This window comes from Lampris incognitus, chromosome 12 (assembly GCF_029633865.1).
Source record: "Lampris incognitus isolate fLamInc1 chromosome 12, fLamInc1.hap2, whole genome shotgun sequence".
Lineage (NCBI taxonomy): Eukaryota > Metazoa > Chordata > Actinopteri > Lampriformes > Lampridae > Lampris > Lampris incognitus.
This window is the reverse complement of record NC_079222.1, coordinates 1589131-1605682: the sequence shown is the minus strand read 5'-3', so window position 1 is coordinate 1605682 and position 16552 is coordinate 1589131. Positions and strand designations below refer to the sequence as shown.

At 45.2% G+C, this 16552-nt stretch overlaps 1 protein-coding gene across 1 annotated transcript in view; it reads right to left on the bottom strand.

Annotated features, from left to right (window-relative positions):
* Window positions 1-16552, bottom strand: part of dis3l (DIS3 like exosome 3'-5' exoribonuclease) — a 66347-nt gene that overhangs the window by 34579 nt on the left and 15216 nt on the right. The window contains exons 3-5 of the mRNA XM_056291155.1: window positions 15482-15610; window positions 4762-4897; window positions 4080-4247 (exon numbers count right to left, since the gene is read on the bottom strand). Of these exons, the coding sequence (XP_056147130.1) occupies window positions 4080-4247; window positions 4762-4897; window positions 15482-15610 (433 nt within the window). The remainder of the gene's footprint in view (window positions 1-4079; window positions 4248-4761; window positions 4898-15481; window positions 15611-16552) is intronic.

Here is a 16552-nt window from a genome sequence, read left to right as displayed (position 1 = left end):
ACAGTGGAATGGTGAGGATGCAAGGAGTAGAGGTGATGAAGGTGTAGGAGTTTAAATACTTGGGGTCAACTGTCCAAAGTAACGCGGAGTGCAGAAGAGAGGTGCAGAAGAGAGTGCAGGCAGGGTGGCAGTGGCGCCGGCAGCTGTAATCCTGTACGCATGGTGCGTACAGGGATCTGTACGCATCGTGCGCTATTAGCCAGTGACATTAACACCAATCATCGGCCTTCAAATGTATTTGTGTCACATGACGTGAGTGGCAAAAAAAACAAAAAACAAAAACAAACAAACAAACAAAATCATAAAAAAAATGTACGCACGGTGCATACAGGATTACAGCTGCCAGCGCCACTGCGGGCAGGAGTGAGTGGAGAAGAGTGCCAGGAGTGATTTGCGACAGAAGGGTACCAGCAAGAGTTAAAGGGAAGGTTTGGAGACAGTGGCACTGATGAAAAGACAGGAGGTGGAGCTGGAGGTGGCAGAGATGAAGATGATAAGATTTTCATTGGGAATGATGAAGAAGGACAGGATTAGGAACGAGTATATTAGCGGGACAGCTCAGGTTGGACGATTTGGAGACAAGACTGAGATGGTTTGGACATGTGTGGAGGAGAGATGCTGGGTGTACTGGGAGAAGGATGCTGAATATGGAGCTGCCAGGGAAGAGGAGAAGAGGAAGGCCAAAGAGGAGGTTTATGGATGTGGTGAGGGAGGACATGCAGGTGGCTGGTGTGACCGAGGAAGATGCAGAGGACAGGAAGAGATGGAAATGGATGATCCGCTGTGGCGCCCCCTAACGGCAGCCACCGAAAGTAGTAGTAGTAGTAGTAGTATTCCTGAGGATGGAAGTATATTGCTGAAGACAAAAACCCTGGGTTTTAGCATCAGTACAACATTCACATCCCTATAACTTGGAAATACCCCTGATGGGTTGAGTAAAGATGAAACTTACCTCCTAAAGACCTTGCGGCAGCAAGTAAAACGCCAATACAAAACACTGGCTTCAGAAAACTTGTCTTTTTGTCAATATTGTCAAACACCTACATCTTCTAGAACAGATTACCTACAGGTGCATCTCAAAAAATTAGAATATTGTGGAAAAGTTGATTATTTTCTGTAATTTAATTCAAAAAGTTAAACTTTCATATATTCTAGATTCATTACACATAAAGTGAAATATGTCAAGCCTTTTTTGTTTTAATCTTGATGATTACGGCTTACAGCTCATGAAAATCAAAAATCCAGTATCTCAAAATATTAGAATATTACATAAGACCAATCAAAAAAAGGATTTATAATACAGAAATGTCGACCTTCTGAAAAGTATGTTCATTTATGCACTCAATACTTGGTCGGGGCTCCTTTTGCACGAATTACTGCATCAATGCAGCATGGCATGGAGGCAATCAGCATGTGGCACTGCTGAGGTGTTATGGAAGCCCAGGTTGCTTTGATAGTGGACTTCATATTGTCTGCATTGTTGGGTCTGGTGTCTCTCATCTTCCTCTTGACAATGGTTCAGGTCAGGCAAGTTGGCTGGCCAATCAAGCACAGTAATACCATGGTAGTTTTGGCACTGTGGGCAGGTGCCAAGTCCTGCTGGAAAATGAAATCAGCATCTCCATAAAGTTTGTCAGCAGACAGAAGCATGAAGTGCTCTAAAATTTCCTGGTAGATGGCTGCATTGACTCTGGGCTTGATGAAGCACAGTGGACCCACACCAGCAGATGACATGGCACCCCAAATCATCACTGACTGTGGAAACTTCCTACTAGACTTCAAGCAGCTTGGATTCTGTGCCTCTCCACTCTTCCTCCAGACTCTGGGACCTTGATTTCCAAATGAAATGCAACATTTACTTTCATCTGAAAAGAGGACTTTGGACCACTGACCAGTGGTCCAGTTCTTTTTCTCCTTAGCCCAGGTAGGACGCTTCTGACATTGTCTCTGGTTCAGGAGTGACTTGACAATAGGAATGTGACATTTGTAGCTCAGTTCCTGGGCAGGCCTGAGCGTGGTGGCTCTTGATGCACTGACTCCAGCCTCAATCCACTTCTTGTGAAGCTCCTCCAAGTTCTTGAATCAGCCTTGCTTGACAATCCTCTCAAGGCTGTGGTCATCCCTGTTGCTTGCGCACCTTTTCCTACCACACTTTTCCCTTCCAGTCAACTTTCCATGGATATGCTTTGATACAGCACTCTGCGAACAGCCAGCCCTATCAGCAATGACCTTCTCTGGCTTATGGGGTATTGTCAAGAGGAAGATAAGAGACACCAGACCCAACAATGCAGACGAGACATGTCTGTGAATGTTCTCATTCATCCAGGTCATGGTTATCCAAAGGAGTTGAATCAAGTGCAACTGGACTTGGTATATATCCGTGAAGACGTTTCGCCTCTCATCCAAGAGGCTTCCTCAGTTCGTGCCTTTCTGACTAGACCAAGCTAGTCTGATCTGCTGGTGATGAGACTCAGAAATTATCCTCTTGGGAGTCGTTGTCAGAGCTATAAATGTCCATGGCTCTTTGTGTCCTGATGTTTACCAACGCCTGTCGCTAACAGAGCCATAGATATATGAGTGGTTCTTTTGTGTACCGATGTTTGGCCGCGCCCGTCATTATCGGAGCTATTGATATGCGTGGCTCTCCTGTGCTCCGATTTCTATGCGAAACTGGAAAAACCATCCCCCAACAGAGGAGGAGGTCTGCAACACCACCTATCTCCCACTTACAATGCCGTCCTTTCATCTCTATCCAGGAGACTCAAGAAGCCTAGCCTCCAAGAACAACAGTCGGTCACTAACGGCTCCAACGACTTTCATGACCACTGAACAATGAAGTCGAAATGAACACCCCCAATGACTGTCGCTGCTAAACAAATGCAAATCAATAGCTCCGATGGCGACGGGAGCGGCTGGACATCGGAGCACAGGAGAGCCACGCATATCAATAGCTCCGATAACGACGGGCGCAGCCAAACATCGGTACACAAAAGAGCCACTCATACCTATGGCTCTGTTAGCAACAGGCGTTGGTAAACATCGGAACACAAAGAGCCATGGACATCTATAGCTCTGACAACGACTCCTAGAGGATAAATTCTGACTCTCATCACCAGCCAGTCAAACTAGCTTGGTCTGGTCAGAAAGGCACGAACTGAGGAAGCCTCTTGGATGAGAGGCGGAACGTCTTCACGGATATATACCAAGTCCAGTTGGACTTGATTCAACTCCTTTGGATAATGCAGACGAGCTGAAAGCCTATATCAAAGCAACCTGGGCTTCCATAACACCTCTGCAGGGCCACAGGCTGACTGCCTCCATGCCATGCTGCATTGATGCAGTAATTCGTGCAAAAGGAGCCCCGACCAAGTATTGAGTGCATAAATGAACACACTTTTCAGAAGGTCAACATTTCTGTATTATAAATCCTTTTTTTGATTGGTCTTATGTAATATTCTAATATGTTGAGATACTAGATTTTTGATTTTCATGAGCTGTAAGCCGTAATCATCAAGATTAAAACAAAAAAGGCTTGACATATTTCACTTTATGTGTAATGAATCTAGAATATATGAAAGTTTAACTTTTTGAATTAAATTACAGAAAATAATCAACTTTTCCACAATATTCTAATTTTTTGAGATGCACCTGTACTCCATACAGCTACACAAAGAACTGGGAGAAACCCGGTGGGGACAATGGTGTGTTTATTTATAGCCAATGAAACAGATCTTTCATAACTGTTTTATGTGCCATGTGCAATATTTTACTTTAATTAGGCAAATTTGTCTTGATTTACTGATTGCCCCATGACCTCATATTTGTTTGCCTTTTTGTTTCTAGTTTACGTTTTGCTTGCTGTCCTTATGTGAAAAATTTTCATAAATGAAAAGTTAAAAAAAACAACTCACGAACAGAAGAAAAAGTCAAGTTTAACTGTATAGCCCTAAATCACAACGTCCTCACGGAGGGCTTTACAATCAGAGTCATATACAAACCACCTATCCTTACACACTCATGGTTTGCTGAATTTCAAGTGGCCCTTATAACACACACTGTCTCTCCCAGGCTGCGTGTACCTTAATATATCGCCCAGACTTGATGCCAGCCTCCAGTACTTCAGCAGCCAGGTGTTCAGCGTACTGTCTCTCTGGACCGTCACTCGCCTTCTCCTTCACAGCCTGACGGATGGCCGAGTAAATCTCATGAGATGCCTGCAGGGCTGGCCAGAAGCTCTGCAGGTAATCCTGAAAAAACACGGAAAATCAATTATAATCCTGACAGACACCAAACCTGTTATGATCCAGACTCCTACGCAGAATCTCTTGGAAAGAAAATCCCTGCCAGGTAGCTCACGATGTTCACCTGTGGTGCCAGGTTCAAAGCCTTCCTGACAAACCAGCACGACTGGCAGTTCTGAGGGCCGCTGCCGGGAACCACCATTTTACTAATAATAACCTAAACTGTGCCCAGTTAGATGAAGGATGAACATGTGTCAGTAGAAACACCACTGGTTACTGAAGGAACATAGCCTGGAAAGGTTTTGAAGTGGTATTAGCTAAGGAAATGTTTTAGGACCAACTGATGGTACACCGAGGGACCTACAATGACAGGAAGGTACCTGCTATGTGTAGAATGGTCAGATGTGGTTAAATTGTGTTCAGACTCGAAAATGTGGTGAGACTGTGTTCAAACCAATAAAGCGTGGTTAGACAGCAGTCTAGTTAGACTGTGGTCAGATTGGTCAGGTGTGAAGTGTACCTGCACAGAGAGGACATAGACTCCAGAGTGAAGACTGCTGTACTGATCCACTGCAGTCTGGTCTTCAGTGATCATCACCACAGGCTTCACACCAGCCAGGTGGTCATGATACCATACTGCAGCACGGTACACACATCTACAGTGATACACACACACACACACACACACACACACACACACACACACACACACACACACACACACACACACACACACACACACACACACACACACAAGTTACATACAAACCATCATCATCATCATCGACGGTCACTCGGGGTTGAGTATGACTGTCCTCCTTCTGTGTCCTTGTGGGTCTTCAGGTGGGTGTACAGGCCGATCCTGGAGCCACATATTTTGAGGCAATGTGGGCAAGGGTGTGAAGAAGTGGTTGAGGTCTTTCTGGTAACTCACTCCATTCTGAGTCTGCACTTGTTTTCAGCAGCACGGTGTAGGTTATAATTGTTGAAATAATAACAATAACAACAATAATAATAATAATAACAATAACAATAATGATCATATAATAATAATAACAGCAATAACAACAAAAATAATAACAATCATAATAATAACAACAACAATAATAACAACCATAATAATAATAATAATAATAATGATGACAATAATAATAATAATAATAATGGCCCTGTCCAGGGTGTCTCTCCACCTGCCGCCCAATGACTGCTGGAATAGGCTCCAGCATCCCCGCGACACTGAGAGCAGGATGAGCGGTTAAGACAACGAATGGATGGATGGATAATAATAATAATAACAATGATAATAATAATAACAACAACAATAATAATAACATAACAATAACAATAACAATAATAATAATTATAATAATAAGGTCCATAGAAGTTCAACCCCTCCTCCACGTGGCATGGACCGGGCAACGCCAGTATGGCAAGCCAGTAATACAAGCAGCCAAAGGGGCTCTGACAATTAAACACAATGATGCAATTACAACTAACTAAATCACCACACCGCATCGGTCGTCACGCGGGTCAACAAGGACCGCGGTCCCCAGTGAGGAACCACGCTGGGATCGAAAAGTCTGCTCATGGAACAAACTCTTCCCAGCAAGTACTAGAGGAACACCACACCGAGGACACTCCTCACAGTGGTCTTCTATGTACAACAACTAAAAACCCAACAAAAAGAACACGACAGAAATGGTCTAGGGAAGAGTATATAGAAGCCTTATATAGAAGCCACGGAAGCCTTCTACACCAGTGTTTCTCAAACCTCTCCTGGAGGACCACTTGTCCTGCATGTTTTAGATCTCTCCCTGCTCCAACACAGCTGATTCAAATGATCGACTCGTTATGAGCTCCCGAAGCTGCCTAATAACAAAACTGATCATTTAAATCAGCTGTGTTTGGAGCAGGGAGAGATCTAAAACATGCAGGACAAGAGGTCCTCCAGGAGAGGTTTGAGAAACACTGTTCTACACTGCTTCACTAAACCCGACAGTAACATCAACGTCCAAAGCTGCCTACAACATCTGGCGAGAAAAACACCCCATGGACAGACTGAATCTGGATGCCAACAAATTCTCCATTGTCAGGCGCAACATCATTAAAAACCAAAGACTAACAGACATGGAACTCGAAAACATACTAAAAAAGATCAGAGAGAGCATCCCCAACATGAACATCGAGCAGCTAAACATCAACAAACCAGACGAGAAAGCAGCAACTGTTGGAAGAGGAAGAAGAACAAACAGAAACCACCATCACGGACCCCCAAGAAGTACAACACCAAGTAGAGGCAGTCCAGGAAGAATACAATGAGAAACAAGCAGAGATGACAGTAAGCATCCGGCAGAGACGGGAAACCCTAAAAAAATTCCTATCGAAGAACGACTAATAATACCAAAGATCAAGAAAGACCACCACTACAAAGATGCCATCAGACTCGCCAATGAAGCCATCCAAAACATCAAGGGCAAGATGACAAGACCGTTGAACCTAACAGAAATCAACCAGCTCATATGAGGCTGCTTCAGCCATCGCAGACACAGTAGGAAAAAGATCAAGACAACAACAGAAACGGAAGAGAAAACAACCAGTTTGGAAGGAGAAATTTCAGAAGGAGATTGGGAAACTGCGGAGACAACTATCACTCCTGGGTGAAGTCGAGAAAAACTCCAACTTAAAAGAGAGAAAAAGGAAAGACCTGGAATGAAAGCTCAACATCAAACAGAAGAATGATATACCAATAGTCCAAGAGATGCTGAAACAACAGATTCAAGCAAAGGCACAGAGACTCAGGAGATTTGACAAGAGGAGCATGTTCTTTTGGCAAAACAAGATCTTCAAAGAAGATGCCAAATAATTCTATCGTGAGCTGGGCAAGAAGAAGATAGACGTCAACGAACCACCTACAATTGAAGAAGTCGAGGAGTTCTGGAGTAAGATCTGGGAAAACAACAAAAGACACAATGAGAGAGCTACATGGATCCAGCAACAACAGGATCAATACAAACACATACAGAACCAAGAATGGCCAGACATCAACACCACTGAGACCACTGCTGCCATCAACAAGACCAACAACTGGAAGGCACCAGGGATAGACAGAATTGCTAATTTCTGGCTCAAGTACCTGCCCAGCATCCACAAAGACCTCGCATGGGCCTACAATGATATCATCAAGAACCCAAAGAAATGTCCCAAATGGCTCACGTGGGGGACCACGTACCTGCTCCCGAAGACAGAGGAGACACAGAACCCAAAGAATTACAGACCCATCACCTGCCTACCTACAATGTACAAGATCACCTCCATCATCACAGAGAGGACCTATAGCTTCCTCGACAAAACAACTTGTTACCAGCAGAACAGAAGGAATGTAACAAAGGTAGCTATTGATGCAAGGACCAGCTACTCATCAATAAAGCCATATTGCAAGAGGTCAAATCGAAGAAAAAGAACTTATCTGCAGCATGGATTGACTACAAGAAGGCATTTGACAGCATGCCACACTCCTGGATGGAGAAGAGCCTCAAGATCTAGATCCTCAAGATCAAGTGTGCATTTTAACTTCTGGAGTGATTCTGAATTGCTGGTTCATCTAGAATAGAGTAAGTATCATCTTTCTTGCTTAACAAGTTGCTATTAGTCTTATTCCAGCTGTTTGAGTACTAGTCCCTTTCTCTATACATCTGCTGCTGGTTCCTAGTGGGAACTAGTGGTATCTTATTCTTGATGTAGCTGTTTTTCACCTAGTGTGTCTTTAAATATTTCCTGTTGCCTAGTTGTTTTGATTTAGTTATCCTTTTAGCTTATAAATATACTTAGCACAAAAAGTAAGGAAATTTTTGTTTGGTAGATTATTTCTTTGTTATAACAATGATTCTTGGCAATAAATCTTATACCATTGGAAAGCCTGTTTATTTACCTTTTAAATGGTGCCACATTTGTAAGGAACATGCATTTGTGGGATGAGCAGCAGAGCTGAGTATGTGGGTTGTGCCCATGAAAAATTTGCCAAAATTTCTCTGCCAAGGCCAACAGCTTATTTTGCTGTTGCTATTGACTCTTGTTTTGAGCTTCTGGTACCCCAGGTGCTGACAATCAGGTGCCTGATATAAGATTTATTGCCAAGAAGCATTGTTACAACAAAGAAATAATCTACCAAAATTTCCTTACTTTTTGTGTTGAGTTTATATTCCTTGGTAACTTGCTGTCTGCAGTTTTAATTGTATTGTGTGAGGTTTGATAGAGTTTTACATAAGTGACCAATTTCTGGGCAATAGGCCTATTTTCAGTGTACTTCTTTGGCTAATTGAGTGTTAAGTGGCCGGGGTGTGGCCAGAACATCACAGGGATTTATAAGTCTGGCCTGGTTCAGTTTCAATCAAGTGTGCATTTTAACTTCTGGAGTGATTCTGAATTGCTGGTTCATCTAGAATACAGTAAGTATCATATTTCTTGCTTAACAAGTTGCTATTAGTCTTATTCCAGCTGCTTGAGTATTAGTCCTTTTCTCTATACATCTGCTGCTGGTTGCTAGTGGGAACTAGTAGGATCTTATTCTTGCGGTAGCTGTCTTATTCTAGCTGTAGCTGTTTTCACCTAGTGTGTCCTTAAATATTTCTTGTTGCCTAGCTGTTTTGACTTAGTTATCCTTTTAGCTTATACATATATTCCTTGGTAACTTGCTGTTTGCAGTGTTAATTGTATTGTGTGAGGTTTGATAGAGTTTTACACAAGTGACCAATTTCTGGGCAATAGGCCTATTTTCAGTGGGTGTTAAGTGGCCAGGGTTTGGGCTGCACTCCTGGCAGACAATTAGCAATCAGTGTTCTTTAAATCACTGCTGCTACTTGGAAGCATCAGGCAAACAAGCCAAGGGCAAACAGGTCTAGGTTGAACGAAGGCTAGAGTGAACAAAGGCAAGAGCGACTTTTTCAAGCAAAGACTTTGTCAAGCAAAGACTGATCTTTTTAGATCCAGTCAGTCATCTGTATTTTGTGTACCTAGTATAGACTATGTGCTTCCTTCGCATTCCTTTCCTTTCCTCTTCCTGGGGCTGGCATAGACGTTGGGTCACTCCTAGGCGCTGCGACCCTACCAATCTCATCTATCCCACTTTCTCCACTCACGTTGAGCAAGTGGTGACAGGAGGGCTCTGGAATTGCCAGTCTGCGGTGCCGAAAGCTGAGTTTATCTCAGGCTACGCATCCTTGCTCTCCCTCAACTTTCTTGCTCTAACTGAGACCTGGATCATGCCAGAAAACACTACCACCCCCGCAGCTCTGTCTGATGTGTACTCTTTTTCTCACACTACCAGAGCTGGGAGGCGAGGTGGTGGTACTGGCCTGCTAATCTCCCTGAAATGGAAATACTCTCTTGTTTCCATTCCACAATTTTCTCCGCCCTCTTTTGAATTTCATGCTGTTACTGTCTCTTATCCAGTCAAACTCACCATCGTGGTTGTGTACCGCCAACAAAGCCCGCTTGGTGAGTTTCTTGACACACTTGTCTCGCACTTCCCTGTTGATGACTCTGCACTTATCCTTCTTGGTGACTTCAACATCCACACTGACAAGCTAGATCCTCTTCTCTCTTTCCTCTCCTCCTTTGACCTTCACCTCTCACCCTCTCCTCCTACCTACAAGGCCGGCAACAAGCAGGTCCTTATCTTTACTAGACACTGTCCTATTTCCAATCTCTCTGTTACTCCCCTCCAGGTTTCTGACCACTATTTCATGTCCAACTCTCTCTCCTTCTCTTCACCCCCCTCAGCCCCTCCCCCTACCCACATGGTTTCCACTCGTAGACACCTCCACTCTCTCTCAGCCACTAATCTTTCTTCCTCTGTTACCTCTATCCTCCCTACACCCGAAGCTTTCTCTCTCCTACCCCCTGACACTGCTACTGATCTTCTTCTCTCTAACCTCTCCTCTTCTCTGGACAATCTCTGTCCCTTCACCTCCAGGCCTGCATGCCCAACTCCATCTGCCCCTTGGCTGTCCGACTCAGTACGTACTGACAGACGGAGCCTAAGAGTAGCAGAGCGCAAATGAAGAAAAGGCAAAACTCCCAGAGGACCTTCTCAATTTCCAATCTCTTCTTTCCACTTTCCCCTCCTCCCTTTCTGCTACTAAGGCTGCCTTCTATCGCTCTAAAATCCTATCCACTGCCTCTAATCCTAAGAAACTCTTTGAAACCTTCTCTATACGTCTTCAACCCCCACCTCCTCCTCCTACTTCCTCCCTTCTCCCTGATGACTTCGCCAACTTCTTTGACAAGAAGGTAAATGACATCAGATCCTCCTTTTCTCACCACCCGGTTAGCGTTCCTTGCACTAGCCCACCCTTCGCACCCTCCCTCACCTCTCCATGTCCCACCCTATCCCACCTTGCTCCCCTCTCCCCCGACGAGGTCGTCAACCTCATCACATCCAGTCGCCCCACCACATGCTCCCTTGACCCGTCCCCTCCCCTCTTCTTCAGTCTATAGCACCTGAACTCCTTCCCTTTCTAACCCACCTCATAAACACCTCCCTCCAGGCAGGATGCTTTTCATCTGCCTTCAAGACTGCTAGAGTCACCCCCCTTCTCAAGAAACCATCACTTAACCCCTCTGACGTCAAAAACTACAGACTTCCTTTCTATCCAAAACATTCGAATGTGCTGTCTTTAACCAACTTTCCTTGTACCTCCACCAGAACAACCTCCTGGACCCCAACCAGTCTGGGTTCAGAGTGGGTCACTCGACAGAGACGGCCCTCCTTGCAGTGACATAATCACTGCACTCTGCGAGAGCAAACTCTCTCTCCTCTGTCCTGATACTCCTGGACCTATCAGCTGCATTCGGCACAGTGAACCACCAGATCCTCCTCTCCACCCTCGAGGGGCTGGGTGTCACAGGCTCTGCACTCTCAATGTTTGCAACCTACCTGACGGGTCGCTCCTACCAGGTGACATGGAGGGGATCTGTGTCGGAGCCTCGCAGACAGACTACAGGCGTTCCACAGGGTTTGGTTCTGGGTCCTCTCCTGTTCTCCCTGTACACGACATCCCTGGGTTCTGTTATTCGCTCGCATGACTTCTCTTACCATTGTTATGCCGATGACACCGAGCTGATCTTGTCCTTTCCTCCCTTTGACACACAAGTAGAGACACGCATTGCTGCGTGCTTGACTGACATCTCGGAGTGGATGGTGACACACCACCTGAAGCTCAATCTGGACAAGACAGAGCTGATGTTCCTCCCGGGGAAAGATTGCCTGCACCGAGACCTGGCATCACCATTGACAACACCGTGGTGACGCCAACTCGGACTGCGAGGAATCTGGGTGTGATCCTGGACGACCAACTGTCATTTGCTGAAAACGTTGCATCGGTTGCTCGCTCCTGCAGATTTCTCCTCTTTTACATCAGGAGGATTTGCCCAATCCTCACCAACGAGATGGCACAGGTGCTCATCCAGGCTCTGGTCATCTACCGGCTGAACTACGGCAACTCCCACCTTGCTGGCGCCCCGCCGTCAGCCATCAGACCTCTGAAGCATGTTCGGAAAGCTGCAGCTCGTCTGGTGTTCAACCGCCCTAAGTTCTCCCACACAACTCCCCTTCTCATGTCCCTGCATTGGCTCCCAGTAGCTGCTCGCATCCAATTTAAGACTCTGGTGCTAGCCTACAGGGCAGTGAAAGGAACAGTGCCTTCCTGTCTCCAGGCCATGGTGAAGCCCTACACCCCCACTCGACCACTTCGCTCTACTGCCTCGGGACGCCTGGTTGCCCCGTCGCTCAGAGGCCCCTGCTGCCGATCGACCCAGTCACGGCTCTTTTCTGTCCTGGCCCCACAGTGGTGGAATGAACTCCCCACTGATGTCAGGACAGCAGAGACGCAGCCCATCTTTCGGCGCAGGTTGAAAACTCACCTCTTCAAGAACTACTACCCTGTTACTTGTTCTAAGCACTTATTGTATTCACTCATTTAAAAAAAAAATCTCTTTTTTGCACTCACTGGTTTTACTCTTAGATGCTTGTTCAAATGCACTTATGACCTCTGATGACTAGTAGTTCTCCTGATTTCCTACTTTAAATGCACTTATTGTAAGTCGCTTTGGATAAAAGCGTCAGCTAAATGACTGTAATGTTATGTAATGTAATGAATGTAAGATCTACAGAGTCTGCTCAACAACTGTCAAATTCATCACGGAGAGCATGAAGACCTGGCAGACGACTCTGAATCTCCATCATGCAGAGGGGTCATTAACATCGAGACCAATCAACATCAGAAGTGGAATCTTCCAAGGGGACTCACTATCACCACTCCTCTTTTGCCTTGCACTAGCGCCACTCAACTGACCCAGCTGTTCTACATCGATGACCTCAAGACATTTACCAAGGATGACAATCAGCAGAGGGGTCTACTCACCAACATCAAGACCTTCAGCGACAACATCAAGATGGAATTCGGAATCGACAAGTGTGCCAAAGCCACTTTCAAGAAAGGAAGACTTACCAAGACTGCAGACTTAGACCTTGACACTGACACCGTAATCAAAGAGCTAGATTGAACATAAAAGCACCTAGGAGTGAACGAAGGAGACGGCATACAATACTCAACCATGAAGGAAAAGATCCAGAAAGAGTACCACAGGAGAGTGCGTATGGTACTGAAGAGCGAACTCAATGTGGTTAACAGAATTGATGCTAACAACACCCTAGCGATACCTGTAGTGACGTACAGCTTCAACATGATCAATTGGAAAGTGAACGACATCAAGTGACTCGACAACAAGACAAGAAAGATGCTGACCATGGAGAAGATGCACCACCCGAAAGCAGATGTTGACAGGCTGTACCTATCAAGAGCTTCAGGAGGATGAGTCCTAGTCCAACTCGAACTGACCTTCAAGACTACCACTATTGGGCTAGATGCATACCTGACAAAAACAGATGACCCACTCCTCCGAATAGTAAAACATCAGATCTACTCCATCAATAAAGAAGCTGCACAATTCAAGAAAGCGCTTGATGTCCCAGAAACCCCACCAACAGAAAATGAGGCAACTACCATCTATGCCAAACGAGTGAAGCAGAAGGCAAAACACCATGGCCAGCGGCAACTGCAAAAAAACTGGGACGACAAAGCAATGCACGGGAAGTACCAAAAAAGAATGAGAGATGCAGATGTGGACCAACAAAAGACACACCAGTGGCTGAGGAGCACCGGGCTGAAAGCAGAGACGGAGGGCCTGATAATCGCTGCACAAGACCAGAGCCTGGCAACCAGATCCTATCACCATCGCATCATCAAAGATGGAACAGACCCAAAATGCAGAATCTGTGAAATGTACGAAGAAACCATCGACCACATTGTCTCAGGCTGCCCGGAACTGACAAAGACCGAGTACATGTACAGGCACAACAAGGCAGCAGCATACCTGCACTGGAAGATCTGCAGGAGTTACAAGATCAAGAAGACTGAGAAGTGGTACGAACAGCAGCCAAAAACGGTCACTGAAAACAATGACGTCACCATCCTCTGGGACATGCCCATCCACACTGACAGAGAGATAAAAGCCAACAAGCCCGACATCGTTATCAAGGACAGGAAGAAAAAGAGGTGCATGCTCACATGGCAACACAATCCAGAAAAACAGCTCAGTGAAAGTCACAGAGAAGCTGACCAAGTACAAAGACCTGGAGATTGAAATCAACAGGATGTGGGGAATGAAGACCGAAACAACACCAGTGGTCATCGGAGCTCTAGGACTCATGAAGGAGGGAATGGAAAAGTTCACCAACCATATCCCAGGAAACATCAACATCTGCGTAGTCCAGAAAATCGGCCCACATATTACAACGAGTACTGTCGATCAAGTGACATCTGCCTTATAGTGCCTCAGGTCCATCGTTTGGACCTGGCTAAAACAGGATGGAAAACAGGAAATGTGAAAGAAATAATAATAATAATAATAATAATAATAATAATAACAATAACTTTATTTATATAGCACGTTTCTAAAACAATGTTACAAAGTGCTTTACAAAGAAATAAAACCAGACAAGACTAAAATAAAATTAAGACCAAATAAGAGTAAAAATAAATAAAAACAAATATCAAACATTAGTAAAAGCGTTCATAAAAAGAAAAGGTTTAAGAGGAGATTTAAAAGCAGCTAGAGACGTGGTGTGTCAGTTCATCAGGAAGAGAGGTCCATAGTGTGGGGGCTCTAACAGCAAAACCTCGACCACCCTTTATAACAAACCCAGACCTGGCAATAACCTCAGGGCTCCACTGGCACACCTTCATGGTGGAGGGGGCGTGTACCAGGTCAATAATCAATAAATCACACATGTATGTAGAAGCAAGACCGTTTAAAGCCTTAAAAGTGAGCAATAATATATATACTATATATATCCCCCCCTCTTTTCTTCTCCCCATTTGTATCCGGCCAATTACCCTACTCTTTTGAGCCATCCTGGTCTCTGCTCCACCCCCTCTGCCAATCCGGGGAGGGCTGCAGACTACCACATGCCTCCTCCCATACATGTGGAGTCACCAGCTGCTTCTTTTCACCTGACAGTGAGGAGTTTCACCAGGGGGACGTAGCGCGTGGGAGGATCATGCTATTCCCCTCAGTTCCCCCTCCCCCCCAATCAGACACCCCGACCAACCAGAGGAGGTGCTAGTGCAGCGACCACGACACATACCCACCGCCGTCTTTCCACTCGAAGACACGGCCAATTGTGTCTGTAGAGACGCCTGACCAAGCCGGAGGTAACACAGGGATTCGAACCGGCGATCTCCATGTTGGTAGGCAATGGAATAGACCAGCATGCCACCCAGAAACCCTTGAGCAATAATATTTTAAAATCAATTTGAAATATAAAAGGGAGCCAGTGTAGGCAGGCAAGCACAGGAGTGATATGATCATGCCTCTTTGTCCCGGCTAGCCAGGGCATCAGCCGGGGCATCAACCAGGGCATCGACCAGAGCATCAACTATGGCATCAGCCGGGGCATCAACCAGGGCATCAACCGGGGCATCAACCGGGGCATCAGCCAGGGCATCGGCTGGGGCATCAGCCGGGGCATCAGCCAGGGCATCAACCAGGGCATCAGCCGGGGCATCAGCCAGGGCATCAACTAGGTCATCAGCCGGGGCATCAGCCAGGGCATCAGCCAGGGCAGATACTGAGAGAAAGAAGACTTCTAAGAGGAGACACAAGGGGAGAATGAGTCTGACCTGGTCTGCCACGTCTCCTGACTTTCCCCCTTCTCTCGCGGGCAGTAGGAAAACTCCTGGAACTCGTTGGTGAACAGCACACAGTCATGGCAGGGGTCTTTCAGCAGGCTCCGCAGGTGGTTGTACTGCCTACTCCAAAACAGCCAGGAACAGACAAGAAGATACAGGACAAGATGTGTTTAATGTGATATGAGCCCAGCCTGCGAGTGAGGCTGTGACCTGACACAGCATGCTGCATTTACTGCACCATCTGTTGCACTATACTGTACTGTACTATTATCTTCAATGCAAGTCAATAGTTCCCCTTTATGTTCTCAAGATATTTTTTCTAATCAGTTCAATGTCTCCCAAACATGTGAAAACATTATATATAGTATATGAATGTTACTACTTACTCTTTCTTTCAGTGTACTGAAATATACTTATCAACAAATAAGTTCTTATTAACCTGTATATTAGATATTCAGATAAACGGATAATCTCAGGTACATACATTTTTCATAGACAATATTTGATATTCTTAGGGCCAGTTTCACAGACAAGGCTTAAGCCTAGTCCCAGACAAAAAATGCCTGTTTGAGTTGTCTTAACTCAAAGTGACTTGCACAGACACATCTTAAAAAAGTCCTAGATTTAGCCTGTTCTGGATTAAACTAAACCGACTGCAAGAAGGAGGATCATAGTTACTCTAGGACTAAATTGAAGCTTAAATTAATCCTTCAAAGAGGCAGGTTTAAATTCTGCTTAGCAGTTTACGAGGGAGCATGGACTACTTGGAATACCTAAATGAAGACCAACATGCAATACAGAGGCCAGCCAGACGAGTACTTGTGGATAGCAGTAATCCATTAAATTACTCTGATGAAATAACTTTTCAAGACCGCTTTCGTATGTATAAAGAAAATGCACTGGAGATCATATCTTTGCTTGATCCTAGACTTTCCTCTCTGTCTCAAAGAGGAAGGCCTTTACCCAGTTCTCTCCAAGTTCTGATCACTTTGAGATTTCTGGCTTCTGGAATGTTTCATCGTGAAACTGGTGATTTATGTGGTGCCAGTGAAGCAACTGTTT